This window comes from Gobio gobio (assembly GCF_949357685.1).
Source record: "Gobio gobio genome assembly, chromosome: 7".
Lineage (NCBI taxonomy): Eukaryota > Metazoa > Chordata > Actinopteri > Cypriniformes > Gobionidae > Gobio > Gobio gobio.
This window is the reverse complement of record NC_137103.1, coordinates 26527052-26550948: the sequence shown is the minus strand read 5'-3', so window position 1 is coordinate 26550948 and position 23897 is coordinate 26527052. Positions and strand designations below refer to the sequence as shown.

General features: G+C 38.7%; 1 protein-coding gene across 1 annotated transcript in view; it reads left to right on the top strand.

Annotated features, from left to right (window-relative positions):
- fam117bb (family with sequence similarity 117 member Bb) overlaps positions 1 to 23897 on the top strand; it is a 46850-nt gene that overhangs the window by 4173 nt on the left and 18780 nt on the right. Inside the window, exon 2 of the mRNA XM_079821154.1 lies at positions 8875 to 9044. Coding sequence (XP_079677280.1) covers positions 8875 to 9044 — 170 coding nt within the window. The remainder of the gene's footprint in view (positions 1 to 8874; positions 9045 to 23897) is intronic.

Genomic DNA, 23897 nt, shown 5'->3' with positions numbered 1-23897 from the left:
TGTATCCCACTAAAAACACTCCGCTCTGGTATGTCCAGTAATTTTCCAGATCACCAGACTTTCCTAAGATCCCATGAAAGCTGTAGCACACGAGAGTAACTGAAAAGAATGGAGAAAATTGGGGAAAGGCAGTCAGAGAGTTCATGTAGTCATGTGCAAAACTTTATAATTTAGTATATATTTACTATATGACTAGTCAGGTTTGATTGAACGACCTGTCGAATTATTCAGACTTAGATAGGCTTCACTGATTAGATACATTTTAGGGGATGTGGATGTACTTCTATTAATATTTTGGCTAATACCGGTACAGTAGACAATACGAATTTTTGTGTAACGAAGATAATCGATAAATTGCCTATATTAATCTTCTATATTTTGTCGAAATAAACTAAAAATAAAACGCAATGAATAGTTTGAATGCTTTGTGATTTTAGGCATCACAACATTTATAATATGAAATACAGTATGAAAAATCAGTGCTTTTAATTGTGAAATTTGCTAAGGATTACATTGGCGCAGAGCAAGTGTTTCCAGTTAATTCCTATTAGGGATGCACCGAAACCAGATTTTTTGGGGTTTGGCCGAATACCGAATCCACTGGTTAAGATTCGGCCGAATCCGAAACCGAATACCGAATCCTACTCCCATCCGCAGTCCATTATCACAGTAAACACATTAATGAAGTTAACAACGTCCACAGCAATGTAGGGATGCTATTGACCATTAACTGTTTTGGTCAAGTTTACTAAAGTAAACATTGTTGTGTATGTTCTTCTCGCCGCTATTTCATGATGGTTTATAGAAAAATTACCCCGAGTCGTCCTCTGTCGTTTCAAAGAACAACCCAATGGAGAGCACAGGAGGCGCGCGCTAGGGTTGTGCCGACATCAAGATGGAGCGCCACCATCGTGATGCAACGCCCCGTTGCGAGTCTGTTGTGTGCGACACACACTAATCCTCTTCTATAGTATTACTTAAACTAAAAACGTAGCAGGGATTGCTCTTTAAATTAAATTGAGAATGTAACTAATGCATATGTGCTATTTTAAATACTGTAGTCTATGCCAGATATATATAGCCTACATTTTGAAATCATTTGAGGCTGAAACATCCATAAGCATGCGTGTTTATTTTAGCACTTCCGTCAGTGAAACAACACAGCCTATAAAACAAAAACGATTTTCAGTAAATAATGGTAACCTCAAGAATATGTGAAAATTAAATATTAATTAGAAAAATATTTGATTCATACTATTTCCCCGCAAAGATGCGTCATATAGGCCTACCGCTCTGCGCTTTGAGAGGAATGGGACACTGAATAGACACCTTCTTGAATATCTTCGTCTTCATATGTTCTACTTATGTTGCAAAGCAACACTTGTTGTAAAAGGTCTGAAGAGCAGATTTGATCTTCCACAGGGTCAAGACATTTAGGCAATGTTTGATTATTCACTGCCAGAGAAAACGTAACTAAAATCACCGGTGTGTGTGAAATGCGCTATTCAAATAAACCAAACTTGACGCGCCTTACCAAGTTTAAAAACAAGAACAAACTGTGTTAAATAAAATTTGAAGTAAAAAGGTATTCGTCTTACAGTGTTTTTTATACTTTCCCACAGTAAAGGATGTGAATAGTTATAATAGACTTAATTATAAGCAAACGAAAGGAAGAAACGTTTATAATCCCCTGCGAACATGGGTGCGACGTGAGTGAAGATTTGGGAAAAGAAACGAGATTTCCATGTCCATTGGGATAAAATGGACTAGGCCTATTGTTCAAATTCACGGAAAATCGAGTGACCAGATCCAGATCTGAAACAGAATGAAAAAGTGCTCTCTGACCATTATTTCCTTTCTAGGCTAAACAAAGCTTTGTGCTTCACTCCTGTGGTAATATTCACGTGAAACAGCTTCACACACAAACAACTGGGTTAGTAAAATAACGAAGTTATTTTTTTTTAAAGTAGAAAATAGTATTTATGTAAAGAGATATATTAAAATAAAAAGAGCTCAACTCTTAAGTGGAAGGAACCTATTTTTCCCCCCTTATGTGCAACCTAGCGGATGAGTCATTATTTGGGTTAGTAAAAATAACGAAATGATGGTTTTAAGAGAATAGTATATATGTAAAGATATATAGTATATTATCTACCTATTTACCTTCCGGTTCTTCAAAGCTAACGGATTCAGTGTATTTTCGTTTTGTCATCTTAATTTGGTAGTAATTATTTAAGTGAAAAATATTTAGTGTAGGCCTATATATTTTATTAATTTTATTTATATTTTATCTGATCTATAGATCTATAGGCTGTTTGCACGATAAAATAAAATACATTTTGGCTGCTGTCTGTAGATGCCTTCATGCACAACTCGTATTCTCTCGGATGTTTCATATGCAAATGTTTTAACAGCGGCTGTTGTTTAGGGTCCTTGTCATCACGAGACAAATCGGCATTGCAAATTGAACGCGTAGCTCAACTTGAATCGCCTTCTTTTGACTTAAAGTATACTGCCACGTTTTCTGTTCATGAGTTCCATTTTCACTTTCAACGGCGGCGTCATTACGTTCGACCAGCGGGGCGCGCATAGTGCAAGCCTAGGGTTCGGTGCATCCCTAATTCCTATGGAAGCTCAACCTTCAAAGGAATTGACTGAAAACTCTCGCTCTTACTTTCGATTTAAAAGTGAGGTGCAAAAGAGGGAAAACCCAAACATCACTCCCTCCCCCTCCCGGAGATACCAGTATTACTGGTGTTGACACGCGTCAATTAACCGGTGGGAAATTTTCCTTGCACATTTGAGCTTCTATAAGAACCAAGTGTGCCGCACACGTCCTGAAAAGTGAAGCCAAAGCGTCTCGTTCACCCCCAGGTGGCTGGTCCTGGTATAGCTCATAAACCCCACCCCCTCCATATATTCTAATGGGACGTGAGACAAACTAAACAATCAAATTACACTTCAGAGAATTTTTTTTTCCAAAGATGGTTTCTGTCATTTTAGGTAGTTTTATTACGCTGATGTTAGTTCAAGTGTTTTTTTTTTTTTTTAAATAAGTTTGCTTTTAGTTAGTTATTTGATGCTATAAAAACGGGGGGTGTGACGTCATGATTGACAGCTTCTCTGAGCAAGTTGTCACTGAGGCACCAATGGACTTTTATCTGGAATTTTTAGGAGGAGATTGGAGCTTTAGCTTTAATTTCTACGTTTCCATAACTGTTTTTCACACCGACATGAGATATTCTGCAGTAAACTATACTAACACATACTGCGGGAGTGTGGGCGGGGTTTTGATATTTCGGCCATACTTCTTGCTCTTTACTGCGCAGACGCAGGTCCCAAATCAGCGCAAGATTTCAGCTAGAGTGCGGATCGGGACGCATTTTTCTGTCTGAGCCCGGCTCGCGTCCGACAGAGCAGTAACCGAACCTGACCCGAGTCCAACAGGCATTAAGATATTTATGTCCGAGCCCAACATTTAAAATTAAAAAACAATTCTCATACTAATGGCACATGTACGTTTGTTTGTGTGGAAAGCCCGCTTTTATTAAGCAACTGTAGGAAGGAATTCTGAAATGTTTACAGATGAGCGCATCAGCGCGCACATGGGGCAACAAAGCACACATCAACACAGGGCCCAATTAAATAGCTAATTGAAATTAAATGAACAAAGGTCTACTAAACTGCAATATGGGATCTATTTACATAATCGAGCCATCAAAATTTAGGCTAATCCAGGTTATTATGCAGAAAAAGGATTGCATCAACTGTGGATGGCTTCAAGGTTGTCCTCCTCTGCTCGATGGTCCTGCCAGCAGCGCTGAAACAACATGTAGCCTAATATGCACGCACGTGTTGCACGTTGTCACAGGCAGCTACATAAACAAATTTCCGCGAAAATTTATTTTAATCACAAAAACAAACCTTTGCATCAAGTTAAACAGGCCCATTGGCTACCTACATAATAAGATGTTTTAAATTTAAAATGTTCAATGCCTTATCGCGCTGACGTGACAGAGCCCGACCCGAACATCATTTCTAAATATGGTATCTATCCTCTAATGTCAGCGCCATATTTGGACATTGGCGGCTTCACTTTTCTCAATGGAAGAGAGTGAAGGAGCGTCGTCCATCTTTTTTTACAGTCTATGGTAAGAACCAATGAAGTTCGTTCTCAAGTGTCATTCAAGTATGTTCAAGCTTCCGCAAGTATCAATGATACTTGTTTTCGCGCATCAAGCAAGTACTTTTAAAGCTTCTGTTTACCATTTTTGATGTGCTCCATGTATGTGTGCTAAATCTGTTAAATGAAATCATATAAAGTGATCATGTCTCTTCAGAAGACTTTGATTAATAAACCGCTCTATTCTTATAGATTTCTTGTACAATGTTCTAATGAACAGAGTTTTGGGTGAATAGACTTGAAAGGAGGAACAGAAATCTCCCAGGTTTCCTTAAAAATATCTTCATGTGTTTCAAAGATGAACAAATCTCTTATGGGTTTGGAATGACATGAGGGTGAGGAAATGATGATGGAATTTTTATTTTTGGGTGAACTGTCTCTTTAGTGATAGTACGATGATTGCAAAATGTACAAAAATATGGGTAATGGACATTTAATTAAACACAGGATGTTTCAAAAAAGCAATGTGAGTCAAGAAGCAATGGCGAAAGACATCCGTCTTCATGTGTATGACTAGTGACCGTAAGAGGAACTTCACAAAACAAAACAAAAAAACTAGAACTAGTTTAGAAAAAACTAGAACTAGTTGACTTCACTGACATGCACATCATGTTCTTTCTACAGTATCCAGGTGTGAAGGTGTTTTTCTTAAAATGTATTTCTCAACAATCCAGTTCATGGTTCTCAGGATTAAATGATACCATTGCTCATAAGCAGCGCATCATTGCATTAAAGTTTGCATAAGCTGATGTGTTTCTCAATAGCTCTGCTCGTGCTTTTTAAGATCTCCATACGGACATTGTTCTTTTGCTCCTGGCTGGGGGTTTCTACGGGGCACACTCCCAGTCTTTACAGAGAGGGATGGTACAGGCAGGCCGGGACGAGACCAGGCTGATCTCTCGGTCCTCACAAACTATTAGGAGTCAGGTCACTATTAAACCCTTCTATTTCAGCTACAGGCCTCTCCTTCTGCTTGGGTTGGTCCATTTAGAGCTACAATGAGTCTTTTGAAGATCAGTATTTCTTCACTGGTCCATACAGGCTTTAATACGAAATGAGATCACAAGGAACGGCATCTTATAGCATTTAAACAGATGTTTTTTAGAGATGTAGATGTAGTTCAATTAAATGAAAATTAGCCCATGATTTACTCACCCTCCAGCCATCCTAGGTGTGTATGACTTTCTTCTTTCTGGTGAACACAATCGGAGTTATATATTAATAAATATCCTGACGCTTCCAAGCTTTATAAAGGCAGTGATGGGGTCCATTGAGTTAGAAGCTCAAAACAGTGCATCCATCCATCAAAAATTTACTCCACACGGCTCCAGGGGGTTAATAAAAGCCTTCTGAAGCAAATCGATGGGGTTTTGTAAGAAAAATATCCATATTTAAAACTTTATAAATTAAAATATCTAGCTTTTGCCAGGCCGCCTTCCATATTCAACTTATGAAAAAAGCGCAACTCATACGACGTATCACAGGAACGTTGTGTAAGCGTTTTGAACTGCGAGAGGCATTACACTTTCTCCATAAGTTGAATACGGAAGGCGGTCTGGCGGAAGCTAGATATTTTATAAAGTTCTAAATAGGGATATTTTTCTTACACAAACTCTTCGCTTCACTTCAGAAGGCCTTTTATTAAACCCACGGGGCTGTGTGGAGTACGCTTATGATAGGATGAATGGATGCCCTTTTTTTTTTTTGAGCTTTAAGCTCAATGGACCCCGTCACTGCCATTATAAAGCTTGGAAGCGTCAGGATATTTATTACATCATAAAAGCTGTGTTTTTGTTTTGTATCTTTAGGTGCGATGTTAAAAATGACAGAGTGAACACCAATCGAACCAGGACTGAATGGATGTTCTTTTTTTGGTCTGGACTAGAAGAACAATGAAAACCTGAATTACAATTGTAAAGTGAACACACCATAACAGTGTAGTTCAGTTGTAAATGACAATCGTGTTACTAGGTCGTTGCTAGGGTGCTCTATGTGGTTGCTCTGTTGCTGCTCTAAATTTTTGGTAATTTATTAATGGAAGCACTATACGTCATTTAATCAAATGTAAGTCTGTACTGTTTTTATGCGATTTAGTAGCTGTTTTTTCATTCAAATAAATCAAATGTAGGTCTTCTGTACAGTTTTTATATATAATTTAGGTTTGCCTGTTAATTTAGTTTAAAGGTCAAGGGTGTGTTTGGATCATAATCCTTTGGGTTGAGATGTTTCTGAGAACAAGATAATTATCTGTATCTGTACTTACTGAACTGGAGGCGTATGCATGGTACTGTTGATGAATTGCTGTGACGTTGTTATTATTGTTTTAGTCTAGTTACATTCACTGGTCTCAGGAGACAAAAGTCAAGAGCACAGATTTCCCAAGGACGTGGCTCATGGGCTGCTGTGTGTGCTATCAGTGTGTGTGCAAAGTCTGCTGAGTTAGATGCAGGATAGACACAACACAAGAACCTAGTGTGCATAGACAGAGATGATAAGAGAATTCACTGCTCAGTAGTGCATCATAGCATCCCTCATATGAGCCAATCAGAGATGAGATAACATTGTGCTTGTGTGTGTGCATGCATGCATGCATGTGTATGTAATTATGTAGTATTACACACACATGCATAAAGATTTGTCAGTCATTTAGGTGTAGATCAGTGCACATTTAGACCAGAAATAAACACTATGCAAGATCGCAAACACAGATGTGAACGTTTGGCCACTGCATTGTGCATTGTGCAGGTGTGTGTGGTCCTGTTGTACATATTTTCTGTGCATTCCTGTGAAACCTCAGTACTCAAAGGGTTTTTTTGTCTAAGCCAGTAAACCTAATCTGTTATAAATAGTGACTGATATTTACTGATATTATATATTTTTTTAACCAATATTTAATATTTTCTAGATACCGTTCAAAAATTGTCCTTTTATTCAGAAAGGAAGGAAGCATTAAATTGATCAAAAGTGACAGTAAAGACATATATAATGTTACTAAAGATTTCTATTTCAAATAAATGCTGTTCTTTTGACCGTTCTATTAATAAAAGAATCCTGAAAAAAATGCATCACAGTTTCAACAAAAAATATTAAGCAGTACAACTGTTGTCAACATTGATAATAAGAAATGTTTCTCGATCAAAAACCAGGATCATGTGACACTGAAGAAAATAAATAACATTTAGCATTAGCACAGGGATAAATGTCATTTTAAAATAATATATTCAAATAGAAAAATTTTACTGAAGCATAAAAATAATTGATATCAACTGTAAAAGATAAATATCAGTATTTATTGCTAATTATTATTCAGGTAACTAGATATATACATGTCAAGAGTTTAGAAAACGAATTAAGATTCTTTTCAAACTTTATCTTGACAGTGAAACCCTACTTTAGAAAACCTCATCAATTTACTGTATGCTAATGCTCACTAGACCATGTTGCATTATGATCTGTGTTCTGACAGATTTGCATTTCAGAATTCATGAACCTGTTTATCTGAGCTTAGGTTAGCTAGAAGCCTTTCCATTCACATTGCATAGAGTTGTGAAGATGTTTCGGGGCCTTGCACATTCACTTCAGTTTCTAATGAGCAAAAACAAACCATGTGGAGACTGCAACTTGATCTATCTAGCCAATTCCTCTCTCTCTTTGTCGCATGACTTCCCCCAAAATTCCTTACAGGTTCCTCCTCTTTAGATCCTCTCTCACGTTCTTCAATGTGTACAACAGACAAAGTCATGCCAGCTCTGTAAGTTTTAAGTGTAATGCAAGATCTCTCTTCTGCTTTTTGTAAGACGGGAGTTTTCTGTAGTTTTGTCTTAAAATAACATAAAGTCCACCCAACGGTTAAGAGTAGTAGTTGTTTTGTTACTGAAGTGTGTGTTCACATTCCCATTGGACTATTGGAAGCAAACAAAGTTAATGGTTCCCTTCTGATTTGCTTCCCTGGATACAGCAAACACACCCATACACACAGAGAAAGACTGATGTCACCTATGTGCAAAAGAGAATGGGACTTTCTTAAAATCCTTTCTGAAAGGCTCATATGCTGTACTTCCTGTGTAAAATCCCTCGCAGATGTCATCTCTTCAAAGCGCCACAAAGCAGCAGGCCGCACTCTTTTACTGTACGTCTGCGCTGCGTATTCAATAGTGTGAATATACATAAAAGAATAGTCTTTAAAAGACTCAGACTGACAAGAGAAAGAGAGAAAGCCATCAATTGTGTGCTGGAAAGAACGGACAAGAGAAAAAGAGAACAGGGATAATAGTGAAGGGGGCAATTACTTGTGGAGACCCATCAAATGTAGGTCAAGACACGCGGGCCGCTTCCTTCATGCCAGTCGAGCAGTTAATCAGCTTTAGCTTTATTAAAAGAGCTACTGGACACCAGACTAATTCTGTCTCAATCTGCTAGGTTTTAATATTCATCACCATCAGCCCAGCGGACATTTACACTCAAGCTGGTGTAATCACACACACACACGGCTGCTCTCTAAGCACTTACTGTGATGTATTGTGTTCATAACATGCAGCCTCTAACTTATGTTCTTCTTCTGCTTCCCTCCCATCTGTTTTGTTCTTCCTCACATGTCTCATTTTCATCCATCTTTCAATCGAACCCTGTCTCCCCCTCCCCATCCTTCCTTCCCCTCTTTATCTCCTCTGTGTATTCTGGCTGTCTTGCAGACAAGCATAGACTTCCTGTGGCAGGGTCTTGGTGTACCACCAGCAATAACGGTAGCATTCGTCGCACCTCTTCTTTGGACGCGCTCACAGCCCCTTACCTGTCTGGACACTGGCCCCGGGACATCAACCATGCACCTTGTGCCCCTTGCATGAGGGACAAATCCACCCAGGTGAGCTGCCCCACTTGTACACAAGATGTTATTACCCTGTGTAATAAGTTGTGGATTACCCAACATCTCACACATACACACCTCCTATCAATCAGCCATTCACTTCAACCTGAAAACTTTCCGCTCCAACCTCTCCGACACCAAATACCTACTTGCATAAACGCGTGTTTTGCAAACTACCAGCATGAATCACCTGAGAAACACTTGCTTTGTGCAAACACAAACCCATGAAACCACCACAGACATGTCTTTTGTATGCGCTCTGCACCCGTGAGACACAGTCGACCTGAGCCTCGTGTAGCCTGACGTTTTGAGTATCAGCATGCAGACTGGTTCACTTGCCCACTTCAATTGGCCATGAAACACCGACGTAAATAGGAGACCATTTCAATTATTCACCTACCATATTTTTTGTTTTTTGGAAAGGAATTAAAGGGATAGTTCACTCAAATATGAAAGCTACCCATTGGTTTACTCACTCTCAAGCCATTCTAGATGTATATGACTTTCTTCTTTCAGACAAATACAATCTGAGTTATATAAAAAAAATCCATATTTTGAAAAATATCCATGTTTAAAATGTTATAAAGTCAAATATCTAGCATCCGCCAGGCCGCCTTCCATATTCAACTAATGAAGAAAGTGTAACGACTCTCGCAGTTCAAAACGCTTACGCAATGGCCGACATCATACGGATGATGTCCGCCAGTTACGTTTTTTTCGTAAGTTGAATACGGCGGTGTGGTGGTCTATTTTACCTTATAACGTGTTAAATATGGATATTGTTCTTACACAAACGCGTCACTTCGCTTCAGAAGGCCTTTATTAACCCCCTGGAGCCGTATGGATTACTTTTATTACACATTTTGTGTGTATCATTGTCCATTTATAAAGCTGGCATTAGCCAGGACATTTATTAATATAACTCCGATTGTATTCGTCTGAAAGAAGAATGTAATTTACACTTAGGATAGCTTGAGGGTGAGTAAATCATGGGGTAATTTTAATTTAAATTTTTGGGTGAACTTTCCCTTTAACTTTTATTCAGCAAGAATGCATTAAATTGATCAAAAGTGACAGTAAATTTATAAATATATAATGCTATTATGTTAAGATAAAAAATTTCCGCATAAATATTAAGCAGCACAACTGTTTTTAACTGATAATAATAAGAAATGTTTCTTGAGCAGCAAATGTGCATATTAGAATGATTTCTGAAGGATCATGTGACACTGAAGACTGGAGTAATAATGCTGATAATTCAGCTTTACCATCACAGGAATAAATTACATTTAAAATATATTAAAATAAAAAACAGCTATTTTAAATTGTAATATTTCACAGTATTACGGTTTTCACTGTATATCTGATATCATAAAATACCTTTTTCAGAGACATTTGAAAATCTTACCGACCACAAACTTTTGAACACCTATTATTACCCATTTCACATATACAGTATAACCGGTGTGGGTCTGTAGTGCACTTACTGATTCCCAAAAGAAATTGTTCAAAAATCAACATTGTCATGTTTACGCACCCTTACGCATGTTGTTCCAAATCTGTTTGATTTTCTTTCTTCTGAAACACAAAAAGAAGATATTGAAAAAAGAGTGTGTTTTGGTCCCTATGATGAAAGTCAGTAGGAGGCTGATGTTGTTGGCCCGTGTGGACTTAAATTCAACAGAATAAACAACGTCATGCAGGTTTGTAACAACATGAGGGTGAGTAAATGATAACACAATTTACATTTTGGGGTGAACTATCCCTTTAAGGCAAAATATATTAAGCAAAATACTGGTCAAATAAACAATTCATAGTTTTCCAGTAGAATAAAGCCAAAATCGCACCAAACCAAATACAAACTTTATTAATGGGTATATGCAAAATAAACACCTCTCAAAACAAATCGTCACTCTTTTGCCTCTGGGTTGGTGAGTGCGTAGGCCACACAGATGTGTTCTCACATGCACACTCTTGCCTGTGTTTGCGAGCAGCTATTAACATCCATTACTGTAGGATTTTAATGTTGTTTTTCCACAAGTCCAAACACAGATGTTAATTTTACACTGTCTGAAAAACGCAGCTATACAAAATAAGAGAGAAGTTTAATGTGAAAGTTATTATGGATACAAAGATAGTCCGTAGAGAACGATAGAGAGAGAGAGAGAGAGAGAGAGAGAGAGAGAGAGAGAGAGAGAAAAGTAGGAAGCCTCTCCCTGGTTTGTTGAGAGATGAGAGGAAACTGTGGCATATTTCTGGTGAATGCAGACCGTCCACCATCAAGCTACATTCTTTCCTGAAGCTGTCTGTTTTTCCAGCTTATTTTTCTTCTAGAAGCACCACAGAGCCATATCTGAACACTAACAACATTTTTGCATAAAATTATTTGTTGCTGGCATTTTGACAAATGATTTATTGATTCGAGTTTTACTGTACATATGTCTACTATAATGAGTGAGGAGGCGTATATTAAAAAGGAAGTGATGTCAGAGGCATGGTTTCATTTAGATCAATCAAACCCAGTCCCGGCATCATAAGAAAAAGCATCACAGATTAAACCCCCTGGTTCTCTGGGGTCTTATCTTACCCTCTCTCGTGTGTGTGTGTGTGTGTGTGTGTGTGTGTGTGTGTGTGTGTGTGTGTGTGTGTGTGTGTGTGTGTGTGTGTGTGTGTGTGTGTGTGTGTGTGTGTGTGTGTGTGTGTGTGTGTGTGTGTGTGTGTGTGTGTGTGTGTGTGTGTGTGTGTGTGTGTGTGTGTGTGTGTGTGTGTGTGTGTGTGTGTGTGTGTGTGTGTGTGTGTGTGTGTGTGTGTGTGTGTGTGTGTGTGTGTGTGTGTGTGTGTGTGTGTGTGTGTGTGTGTGTGTGTGTGTGTGTGTGTGTGTGTGTGTGTGTGTGTGTGTGTGTGTGTGTGTGTGTGTGTGTGATATCAGGACACAAATGTGTATAATGACATAGGTATTACAAAAAGAGGGTGAAATATGAGGACCTTCCCCATGTCCTCACTTTTCAAAATGCTTATAAATCACACAGAATGAGGTTTTTTTTCACAGAAAGTGAACTGCACAGTCTCCTGTGAGGGTTAGGTTTAGGGACAGGGGCAGTGTAGGGGGATAGAAAATACGGTTTGTACGGTATGAAAACCATTACGCCTATGGAATGTCCTCACATTTCACAAAAACAAACGTGTGTGTGTGTGTGTGTATTTCCTCTGGAGATTCCAGACCTCCACCCAGCTCTTTTTGTCAGCAGTGTGCCGGTCTCACAATGAGTGCAAAAGGAACTTGGTGAGTTGGAGGCGAGTGTGGAATTTGGACGACATTTGCAGAGCTTGCTCTTTCTCCCTGGACCATTGCGCCAAAATAACCAGATCTTGGATCCGTACTACGGTGTCAGTTGCCAGGGAGCTGAGCTCACACCTAGTGACCAAACAACAACACGGAATGAAGCCCTTTGCTGCTCTCCCTGCCTCCTGTGGGGAGCAGAGAAATATGCAGCCACACACACTCACACGAATGTGCTCTGTGTGAATCTGTATACACCAGCTGTAACAGATTTATAGCCAATACAGGATCAGCGGAGTGTGAGACTCTGTTCTGTAAAATAGCGGTTTTGTACTTCTATGGACCGCGCTGCACACGTGTTGAAGCTGCTAGATCTGGTGCTGTAGGTTATGTTTCATGCTTTGTCAGACACTCTGAGAAAGTCATGGGAGGGGAAATGGAGACAAGTTCTACATGAGCCTTCTGCCACGCCGCATCATAATTACAATAATAAAGAAACCTGATCAGACACGCATGCTAAGCTGTGCTCAGAAGCGTTCTCAAGAAGCCAGACCTGAAAACTTCCCCATTTAAGATAAATGAGTGTTGAAATTACATCAGTTCACACCCTTAGGGAAGAGGCCGAATCCTTGGAATGAAATTTCTGAAACTTTTTTTATTGGGAATGTTTTTTTACTGCGTAAAAACATTTCTCATGGTTATAGACTGGCCCTCCGGGTGTCTGATGGCGAAAGGTTACTATTCATTTTTGAAGCTTACCAGGAGAAATGTGAGAGGCATTTGTGTGGATATACATTGTCATACTAGTTTTAGTAGTGCTTGCTAGGGCAAGCATCAGCATTACTATTACTGTTGCTCATAGGTAGAGTAGGATTTTGAACAAACCCTTCGGCACGTCATATGTGCAGTGGACAAGATTGATATTTCAAATAGTGTGACTTAGGGTTAGGAATCATGAAGAACTTAGTAATTGTCCAGTTAGTGATTTAATTTCGTAAATAATAAAGAAGAAAAAATGCAATCGCATTGCCAAATGATGATATATGATATGATAAAATACTTCATTGTCAGACAAGTATGACATTTTTTTGCATAACAGTATCTATGTTTACAACAACCAACATACATTAAACATTGACATCCACCTTCACAACACTCTTCATTTCAGGTTAAGTGATTTATTCAACTCTAAGATAGCCTGATACACAAAGGAGTGTTTCAGCCTCACTTTGTTGAATCTTGGAACTCTGTACCTCCATTTTGATGGTAGTAATTCAAACTCATTATGCAGGACATGATTAGGGCCAGAAACCATATTATTAGCCAGCCTTAGCAAATTGTTATAATAAACTGAATCATAAAGCTTCTCAAGAGGCTGACCTACATCTTCGAACAGATTTTTAATTGATTAAACAACTTTGTTTTTAGCAAAACAGACAGGCTCTTATACCAAATAAATGATAAGACCATTTCAGTTAATAAATTGAAAACAAGGGTGTTTTTATTGACATTTTAGAGGTGGCTTAAATTCAATACAATATTTGACCTTAATAATATGCTAAATATCAATAATAAACAAAAAAAAATATGATAGCATTTCTTTTTATAAAATGGTACTGACCATTTATGGAAATGAATGTATATATATTACTATTATCTTTTCTACGTGCTGCTTTCTAATTGTTTTTCTTTGGAAAAATTCATTCGTTCCCATTCTTTTTCTTCATTAGTTTACAGTCTCTGTTTAACAGTTCTGTCTAATATATTATTAGATATATAAAATAAAAAAAAGAAAGTATACAGTATACAAAAAAGTATTAATGTTTGTTTTTATATAGGGGTGTAACAGGACACAAAAATGACGGTTCAGTACGGGTTCGGTACAGCAGGAGGGAGAAAACAAAACCTAAAAATGCTTTTTTTCATTTTTATTAAAAAGTTAAGCTTTTTTTTATTGACGTCTTCCGCGGTTGAAACTGAGCAATTACACGAGATACGTGTCAGTATGTTGTACTGTATCTTTCAACATACCTTCAAATGTTCATTCATGTTTATTCTGTGACTAGTATTAAAGAGGAAGAGATGTTCGCGTTGCTCATGCTCCACTTTGCCGTTTTCTCGGTACAAATATGTGGACAAAGATTGTGGACAAAAGAGCAGAATCTGTCACTGGACATGCAAGAAAATTTAAACCCTTGATTTCAAACTATGCTGTGTTATATCCAGTTGCCCACTGTGTTAAGGTCATGTCATTTTTCAATAAATCCAATAATTTATTAGTTTATTTATTTAATTATTTAATTATTTTTTGGCAATAAATCTCATATACAATTTTTTTTTGAAGGAGGGACCCAAGCCATTTATACAGTTCAGAATAACAGAGAATTGTAGGTGGGCTCCTTTGATAAAGCTACCCCTCAGAACACCTTGGAAACATGCCAACTGAATGCCCAAATGCCCATGGGCAAACGGCACTCACTTTTCCTTCAGAAAACCCATGTCTACATGAGCATCCTTTCATTATAGACCACCGATACTGGACTTGGCTTTGTTTTGATATGTGTGGAATGCATGTACAATCAGAGAGCTGTCCATTTATGAAGATACATGTACACATGTGGATTCCTTCCCCCAGTGTGAAAAAACATGACCATGTTCACATACTTTAAGCAATCACACTGATTTTTCTGATGTGAGAGACATTTTTAGGCTGGAAAATATGCTCTGGGATACATCTGTGCTGTTGCCAGGGGGATTTCCATTTGTAAGGTTTACAACACCATGTACCTGCGGAAGAAAAGCATTAACCTTTAACAAGTGCTTACATTACTGCGGTCCATTCGAAAACAGTGCGCACACTCGGCCCACAAACCTCAGTGGCCCTGCCAGCTTTGTTACTTTTTAACAAGAAAGTTCTTTTTGTCATGATAATCCCCTTCCGCACTGACAGGCTAAAAATCTGAACTATTTTCCAACACTGGTGTTCAATGTTCAGAAAGCCTGTGGTAAATTTGGCACTCTCTCAGTAACAGGCCTTGTGTTCCAGTCTAGCTGAAAGAGAGACAGGTGAATACCGAATAACAGCCTGTCCAAGGGGAATTCTCCACTTGTATTCCCCTCTGTATGAGCACTCATAGGGTTACAGAAAAGCTTAGCTGGCAGATTATCCAGACAGTGCTCAGCTCTCGAGTGAGGACCCGAAACTGCCTTCTGTCAGGGTTTTAATGTACAGTGGCCCCAAAAAGTGTTTCGAGACTTTAGCAACACGCAAAAATGTCTGAATGTCCCCGCATTAGATATCAAATTGTTAGACTTTTTTTTTCACTAACAATGTGAATTAATATCATTATTATAAATATTTTTTGTGAATGTACTGTTCAAAGCTTTGGGGTAAGATTTTTTTTAAGTAGCCTGTCATGCAAGCTGGATGAGCATTTTATCTAAATACTTAAAAATATATATATTATATGAAATATTACAAATTTAAAACAACTGTTTTCTATTTTAATATATTTTAAAATGTATTGTATTCATGTGATGGTAAAGCTGAATTTTCAGCATCATTACTTTAGTCTTTAGTGTCACATGATCCTTCAGAAATCATTGTAATAAACTGATTTGCTGCTCAAGAAACATTTTTTATTCTTACCAATGTTGAAAATATATGTGCTGCTTAATATTCTTTTGGAAACCATAATGCATATTTTCAGTATTCTCTGATGAAGAAACAATAATATTTTTCAAATATAATCTTTAAAGTTGCATGACACAGTAGGGCATGTGATCTCAACATGGCAGCCTCCATGAGTGTACAACATTTTTTGTGGAAACTGAATTTTTTTTTTAGGATTCCTTGATTACTAGAAAACCTGAAGAACATCATTTATTTGAAATTGAAATCTTTGTAACATTATACATTTCTTTACTGCTATTTCTGATGCGTACTTGCTGAATAATGGTAACTTGAAAATTTCTTTCTTTCAAAGAAAGACCATAAACTTATAAACGGTAGCGTATGAAGTCAGTTCTCCTGACATCACACAAGTTTCCTAGGAGAGTAACCACAGGTGTGATTTCATCACATGTTTGACAACCAAGTGTCACAGTACTTTTTGTCATGATTTTGAACATAATTTCCTGTCGCTGTGTCTTCCTTTCTAAATGTTTCTTTCCTCAAGTGCCACATATGATAACTGTAAATTATGTTTGATCCTCGGAATACATTTTTTGGGCAGGAAATACAAATACTGAAATTTACATAGCAGAATTGGGGTTTTCCCATCAATTTTTTTTCTCTTGTGACGTCTGTCAAAGGAGAGTTGTTGTTTGTGTTTTTTCACTTTGGGTCCGTTTCATTCCCACCATCGTTTTGCATATTTTTTGACTTTTTTTTTTTTTCCTGGTCTGCTAAACTCCTGTGACTTTGCTCCTGAGTTTCCACTGGCTGACTGGGGTTACATCACACACCCAGGGCCTCCACTCATGACCTGTGCTTCAAAGCGAGTCCAAACACAGCGCCCCTCTGTTTATAAAGAGCCTTTTGTTTCTGTGTTAATCTACTCTGAGCGTGGGCCCTACTGTAACTTCAACCCTCACACATGCACATCCCAAATGCAGACTGATCTAGAAAACCACACTCATGCTTCACTTACAAAAATGTACCTTTTTTTCTGTCAAAATACCTTGTTACTTCAGTGTTCAGCCCATAGTATTTTAAAGAATGTTATGACTATTATAGTTACTTTTTTCTTAGTGTAACTATGGTATTTTGACCAGATTACAATATATTGGTACCATATCGGTTACTGACCAGTATTACAGATTGATTTGTCAGTTGATATTGATGTTACATTTTTTTGTTTTGATGTAATTAGACAGAAACGTATAGAATTTAAATATCAGCCATGCATCATAATAACATAACGAATTATCAAGTTATTGGCCAGAATTTTAATGCGTTATTAAGCGTTTACCATGGTTTTGTAAGGGTTCCCTGCATTGAGTGAATGCTGTACTGATGTGTTGCCCATCTGGGTGCAGAAAGAGAGAAAATAAATCTGTGTGGTTTGACTCGTCTTTTCTACAAACCTCACCCTGTCTTTGCATGCCAAATCTGTGGCACAAACTTTTAAATTGGACTGACAAACTGCTTGTGTATCTGTAAACGCGTGTGAAAGCGAGTATCACACGCACTGTGTATGTCCTGGCAGGCCTGAGCAGACAGATGCTCCCCCCCCTCCTCAGCAGAGAATCCCCTGTGCAGCGTCCACAGCTGCTGAACAGAGCCGTGTTTGTGTGTAGCCAGCCTGCTCCGCTGGAAATCTTAAACTGCTGGGAAGGAGGAAGTGATCCTGGCAGTTGGCTGCAGCTCTGAGAGCGAGTCAGGAGCTGGGCAGCCCAGTCCTGCGCTCAACAACAGAATCAGTCATGGACCCGGATTGCTGTAGAGCAGCACAGCTGAAAGACGACACACACGCGCGCGCACACACACGCAGCAGCCTTCAGAAAGAGATGGACTGTTTGTTGTCTATCTCAAAGCAATCGGCTAAACGGCGAGGTTGAGCCATCGCAGGCCCGACACTCACAGTCGTAAAATACTCTGGGACTGCAGGAGTGGGCGTAAACCAGTCTTTCAGCTGAAACCTAACAAATGTGAGGCATTGAAGCATATATGAGAATCCACTTTTCCACCTTCGGCCAAATGGTTCTAAGAACGGTATTAAGCGGTTAGTTACATTTCCACTTGAGCATGGTTCGGCATGGCATGATTACAAACCGCTCTCGGCCCAGAACATGCTGGTAGAATGCGTGTGGTGACGCCACTACTCAGGATTGGTCACTTGTCTGTTGTCTGGCTACCAGTTTCTCTGTAGCTGGTCAAGCGCGCTCTGATCATCCTCCATAGCGTGGTTGCTATTTACATCTCTACGCAACTCTTGCGTTACCAATGCAACGACTGACGCATTTGTATTACATTCTACAGAGCTCCGTTTTCAGCCCCACAGTGGAAAATGAAACCATATCTTTACTGACTGGGCTGGATAGGCACGGAATGGAACAGTTAAGCAACGAGAACGGTTTGGCCCGATGGTAGAAAAACAGCCATGACCCTGTATACACTTGGGGTTTACATCTATTTGGGCAGATCACAAATGGAGAGACTAAGTATAGGTGAACAGTGAATTGGAAAAGTGAAAAGTTACCTAAAACACATTCATAATTTTAAAAGTTTGTCACATTTTTTTTACGAAACTGAGGAATTCAGCTTAAAATGTCATGTGTGTGGTTAAAAATCAAGTATATATTTGCTTTATGTATTCGTTGCACGCACAGATGGAAGGATGGATGGATGGATGGATAGATAGATGAGTTTATATTATTTATTTTTAGTTATTTTTTAATGTATTTATTTTATTTATATTAATTTATTTAATAATTTCTTTTAATTTAGTTATCATTTATTTTCTTTTTTTGTTCGAGTCACCTGAGGCAGATGTGCGTACCAAGTGTAAATTAGTCGATGTGATGGAGAGTAAACTGAAGGCCACATCATTACAGAGCACTTGGTCACCATTCGCTTTAACACTCATAGGATAAGAGGAAGCCTGCAGAGACCATGAAAGAGAGGAGGTAGAAAAAGCAGAAGTTTATAAAGGGAGTATGCGGTGATGAAGAGGGGGAAGAAAGATGAAGAAAAGAGGGATCAGACTTGGATGAGTGTGACGAAACAAGCAGAACAATAGCTAAAGACGCAGAAAAGAGCGATGGAACAAAGAAACACATGCACGGATTAATTAAACAAAGAAAGAAAGGAATTTAGTGGAATAAACGTTGGTGAGGGGTAGGAGAGGTACGCCCGGGCACAGGAGCTGCTCCTGCGGCTCAACTCGTGGAGGTTCACAGGGCATGAAGTTAATTAAGAAGAGAAACTTTATCCTACTGGCTTGTTCAGCCACATTATACTTTCTCTCGTTTTTTGGCTCTGTTCTCTTTCTATGGATTTAAATAATTCTTTTAACTGGTCAGAATTTTAACTTGTCTATCTAGGGCTGTAACGATTTGACCAAAAATAAAAACCTTGATTAATTGAACATTTGACCTCGATTACGATTAATGAACGATTATTGTGCTTTTTTTTTTTTTTTTTTGCCCTCATAAGGTTTTTGAGTAAGTTCACTGATAAGGTTTGTACTGTAAATATTTTCTACTATTAAAGGTGGATTTTTTTTTCTAATGAAAGTGCATTTCTTTGTGATTTTAAAATACTTAAAGGAAACGGTTCACTTTCAGCAGTTATTGTCTATGGGGCAGATTTCTGTTTGTTGTATATCAGATACAGATAAATTAGCACAGTAGGCCTACATTACATTTATTTGAATGCATTAATGAGAGAGTGTTTGTGTGTGTGAATTTCTCATACCGTCTCTATATTCATTATGAAGCTGTGGTTTGTACTTACTTCGGAGGTATTAAAATATATGCTATAACAGTTGAGTTTCTAAGCTACTTTAGTGACTTTACTTTAGTCACAGGACAGCGTTGACACTGCGTTTCTGCGCGCGATCTTAACGTGATGTGCGAGCTACTGTCTGAGTGTTCGTTTGTCACAATATATCAGGCATTAGTTCAACATAATACACATCTGTTGCCTAATCTATTTTTGGCAACAGAAGTTTAAAAGTTTATTGCACTTAGTTTATTTCAGATGCCTTTTTAACTCTTTCCCAGCCATTGATGAGTTAGCTCGTATTTTATGAGAAAACGCTTCCCTGCCATTGATGATGTTTTACAGCTTTTCGTGTTATCATTGTTATGCTGTAGAGGGCGCTATTACGCATCTCCTGAACGAGTACAGAATCTCCAGATCAAAACGCAGGAAAAAAAGGAGCTGAAACAAGCGATCTCATGTAAGCAGATGCATATAAAAAATTATGCGTTCAACAACAATAAAGAGCATATAAATCAAAATGGCCTAATGTTACCGAAATGTCGACCCAGGAAGTGGTTAGGACTCTGCTTTGGGGATGTTGATGGACTCAATCTACCCCATCTGTGTTTTGCTCATCGTCCTGAATCTGATACAGATGTAGTCTTTGACAACAACGCGATTTTTCTCAGCTTTTTGCTCCAAATTTTGCTTTTTTTTATGTAACTTACCATTTGTTTAAAAGCATAGGGTCTGTTCTTTCTTTTGATATATTGCATGTTAAAATATATGCACAACACAATATTCTGGGGGCCATGACATTTTTGGAAACGCTGGTGGTAGAAAGAGTTAAAAGAGTAGAATATTGTTACACACCACTGTTGAAATCTACTTGCATTGACCGGGTTGGCGGGTGAAACAAGTGTTTCTCATTCTGATGCGTTTCTGAGTGAAACTAAATATTTATCCGTAAGTAATGTCCGACGGGACTTAATTTTATATGTCGTAATTTTATTGGATTATGAAAATTGCAATGATCTTATTGGTTCATGGGTGAAAAGGTATTTTGATAAAAGCAAACATTTAGCGCTTCCATTTGTGAATCATGCAGAAATAACCAGGAATATTTTGTTGTAATGCTTTTTTTAAAGCCTGTCAGAGCAAAGTTTTGACTTTGATCATAGAGTCTGAATGCATGTTCACTTGTGTGCTGACGTTAAGTATTTGTTTGAAGCGAGTGTGAATCGGGACACATGTCTTTTATGTGTCTAGAGACAGAGCCTCAAGCTGTACAGAGACAGAGAGGAGAGGAGTCGACCGGTTTCCCCACACGTTTGTCACCATTTGTGTCCAAGGCCAAAGGAAAGTGAGTCATCGTTTGTGTGTCCCTGATTAATGGACCTGCTAATTAATGGTGTGTGAAGATGTTTGCGTGAAAACATATCTGTTAACTATGGGTGAATTTTGACACCAGTATGTAACAAAACAGGACAATGGTTTTGTGAAAAGCCAAGTTTAATTTAATATCATGATACACATCATGTTCATATTACACATGAACACAGCATGTTCCTGTGTTGTGCTTTTGATTGGTGTCTTTCGAAAGCTAATGCCCCAGGCTGTTTCCAATGCCACAGATTGTCTTATTTCTGTACTGCGTTGTACAGTTTTGGCTCACACCTTTGAGTGACTGAGAGAGGCTGAGGCAAAGAAATTACTTTTCCATACCTCCTCAACATAAGATCACTCCTCATCTGTTCCAGATATCTAAATAAGGCCATAGCTGTCCGGTTATAAATCTCCTACAACGTTCTGAGTGAAAGTTTGTGAACTTGCTTGTACAGGCTTGTTGAGTGTATTGGGTGTAGAATGGTCTAGTGTTGTTTATGGTGTAAACCCACAGGCTGTATCTCTGGTGTCATGCCGTTAACAGCAGTGGGAGGCTGTGTTTACCTAGAGACAAAGACAAACCCTAATCAAGAGGTTCCCAAACAAATATCTGTGTGAGTGTGTTATGATGCCCACTAGCCATTAGTGTTTGTACTCAGAAGGGCTTTTCACACTTGAAATAGTTAAAGGGATAGTTCCTGTCCTCATTTTCTCACCCTCAAGTTGTTCCAAACCTGTATGAGTTTCTTTCTTCTCATGAACACAAGAGATTTTGATGATTGTCTGTTACCAAACAGTTGATTGGACCCCATTGACTTCCATAGTATTTTTTTCTATTCTATGGAAGTCAATGGGGCCATCAATTGTTTGTCCATTAAAGGGGTGGTAAACCACGATTTCACTATTCTAACTTTAGCTAACGTGTAATGTTGCTGCTTGAGCATAAACAACATCTGCAAAGTTACAACGTTCAAAGTTTAAAGCAAAGGGAGATATTTGCTTTTAAAGAAATCAGTTTCTAAGAACTACAGCAAACGGCAAGTAGGCGACTACACACATTCCTCCAGGGTTGGTGACATCAACAGGCTCAATATTTACATAAACCCCTCCTCCGAGAATATTAAATAAGGGGGGGTGAGGCAATTTTGTATCGCGGCGCTGTTGTGGTTAGTAGGCTGGAGTGTTGTTGCCGCGATGCAGAGGAAACGCTGTTATTTTCATCCGGATTGCAGGTCTGGGGCACTTGCTCTGTTCAGCCTTCCTTGGGACGGGGGTGCGTTGCAGAGCGTTTAACATACAGCATGTTGCACGTGTGTTTGAGTCAGCGGGGAATCAGGCGCGCGCAGGGCTCCCTGCAGCACATCTAACAGAGGAAACATCCACCGTCTTCGCGATTTCAATGCCGGATTTGCACAACGTCAGCTGCGTGAAAAAAACACTGCCGTTGCGTGGATGCACGACGCGCGCGCTGCACATTTCACGGAGGACAACACAAACTTCCACAAACTTCCACAAACTTCGCGAGTTCAATACAGGATATGCACAACGGCTTGTCCTTAAAGCTGGATTTACAAACAGAAGCTGTTTACGGGCCACAACCTGTAAGTCTGATTTATATTTCATCGATGTGTTTTCCTGTAATAGGTTGTAGCAAGGAAGTAAACAGATGACAGCGTTGTTCTGCAAACCAGTCTGTTAAATGCTCATTCATACTTAACGTTATCCGACGAACACCTAACATTACAAACACTAACGTTAAAATCTCAACAGCGAACCTGACATTAGTGTAAATGATTCTTTGATTAGAGCTTTTATGTATTATTTATCTACAGGCTTGCTAAACATGGTTCTGTGTGTGATTTGGCTAACTTACTAGTTAAAGCCAGTGCTTAGTGTTCGTTTTGGGTTAGTTCTTGCGACAGATATTTGTCTATAATCGTACTAAATATACAAAAGTTAAAGTGCCATTCAGTAGCGATCATTATAGATCTGCAGTCTTTACTCTTGAGGACTGAACAGGTTCTGCTCGATCATCTTCACTCAAATGTTCTGGGTCTGATTCGGGCTCATATGGTTTTATTGACGCCGTTGTTTCTAATACTGACCAAAGCACAGCCTCCGGTAAAGGGCGTGACGTTTCCAACGTGCACTGCGGTTAGCGAATCACAACACACTGGGCCAGCTAACCAATCAGAGCCCACTGCGTATTTTTGAGGGACTGGCTTCATACAACCCGGAAAGCATCAGACCGTTTTACAAGGAGGGACAGAGCAGTGTAGAATAAAGGTCAAATATATGAAAAATAAGGCAATTTTTTTTTAAACGAAGCATGAACACATGTTACAGTGCACCCCACAAACACAGTCAAGCCTTCGAGAGAATGTGTTTTACCACCCCTTTAACATTCTTCAAAATATCATATTTTGTGTCCGATAGAAGAAAGAAACTTAGGTTTGGAACAACTCGAGGGTAAGGAAATAATACATTTTAATTTTTGTGTGAACTGTCCCTTTAAACCTGGGTCATTCTAAACAGAATCTTGGGTTGTCTTGATTCTCGTTTCACGCTGCTTATAATTTACCTGGGGTTAATGTACATATTTACATAAGTGTTAGTGTCATTGACTGGATGAGTTGAGTACCTGTTGATATAAAAGCTCTAGCATAGTGTGTCCTCATATTTATACATTGCCGACCATACTATCAAGTGTTTTTCGGAACTTTTCAGACAATAAAGGTAAGAACAAAATAGTCTC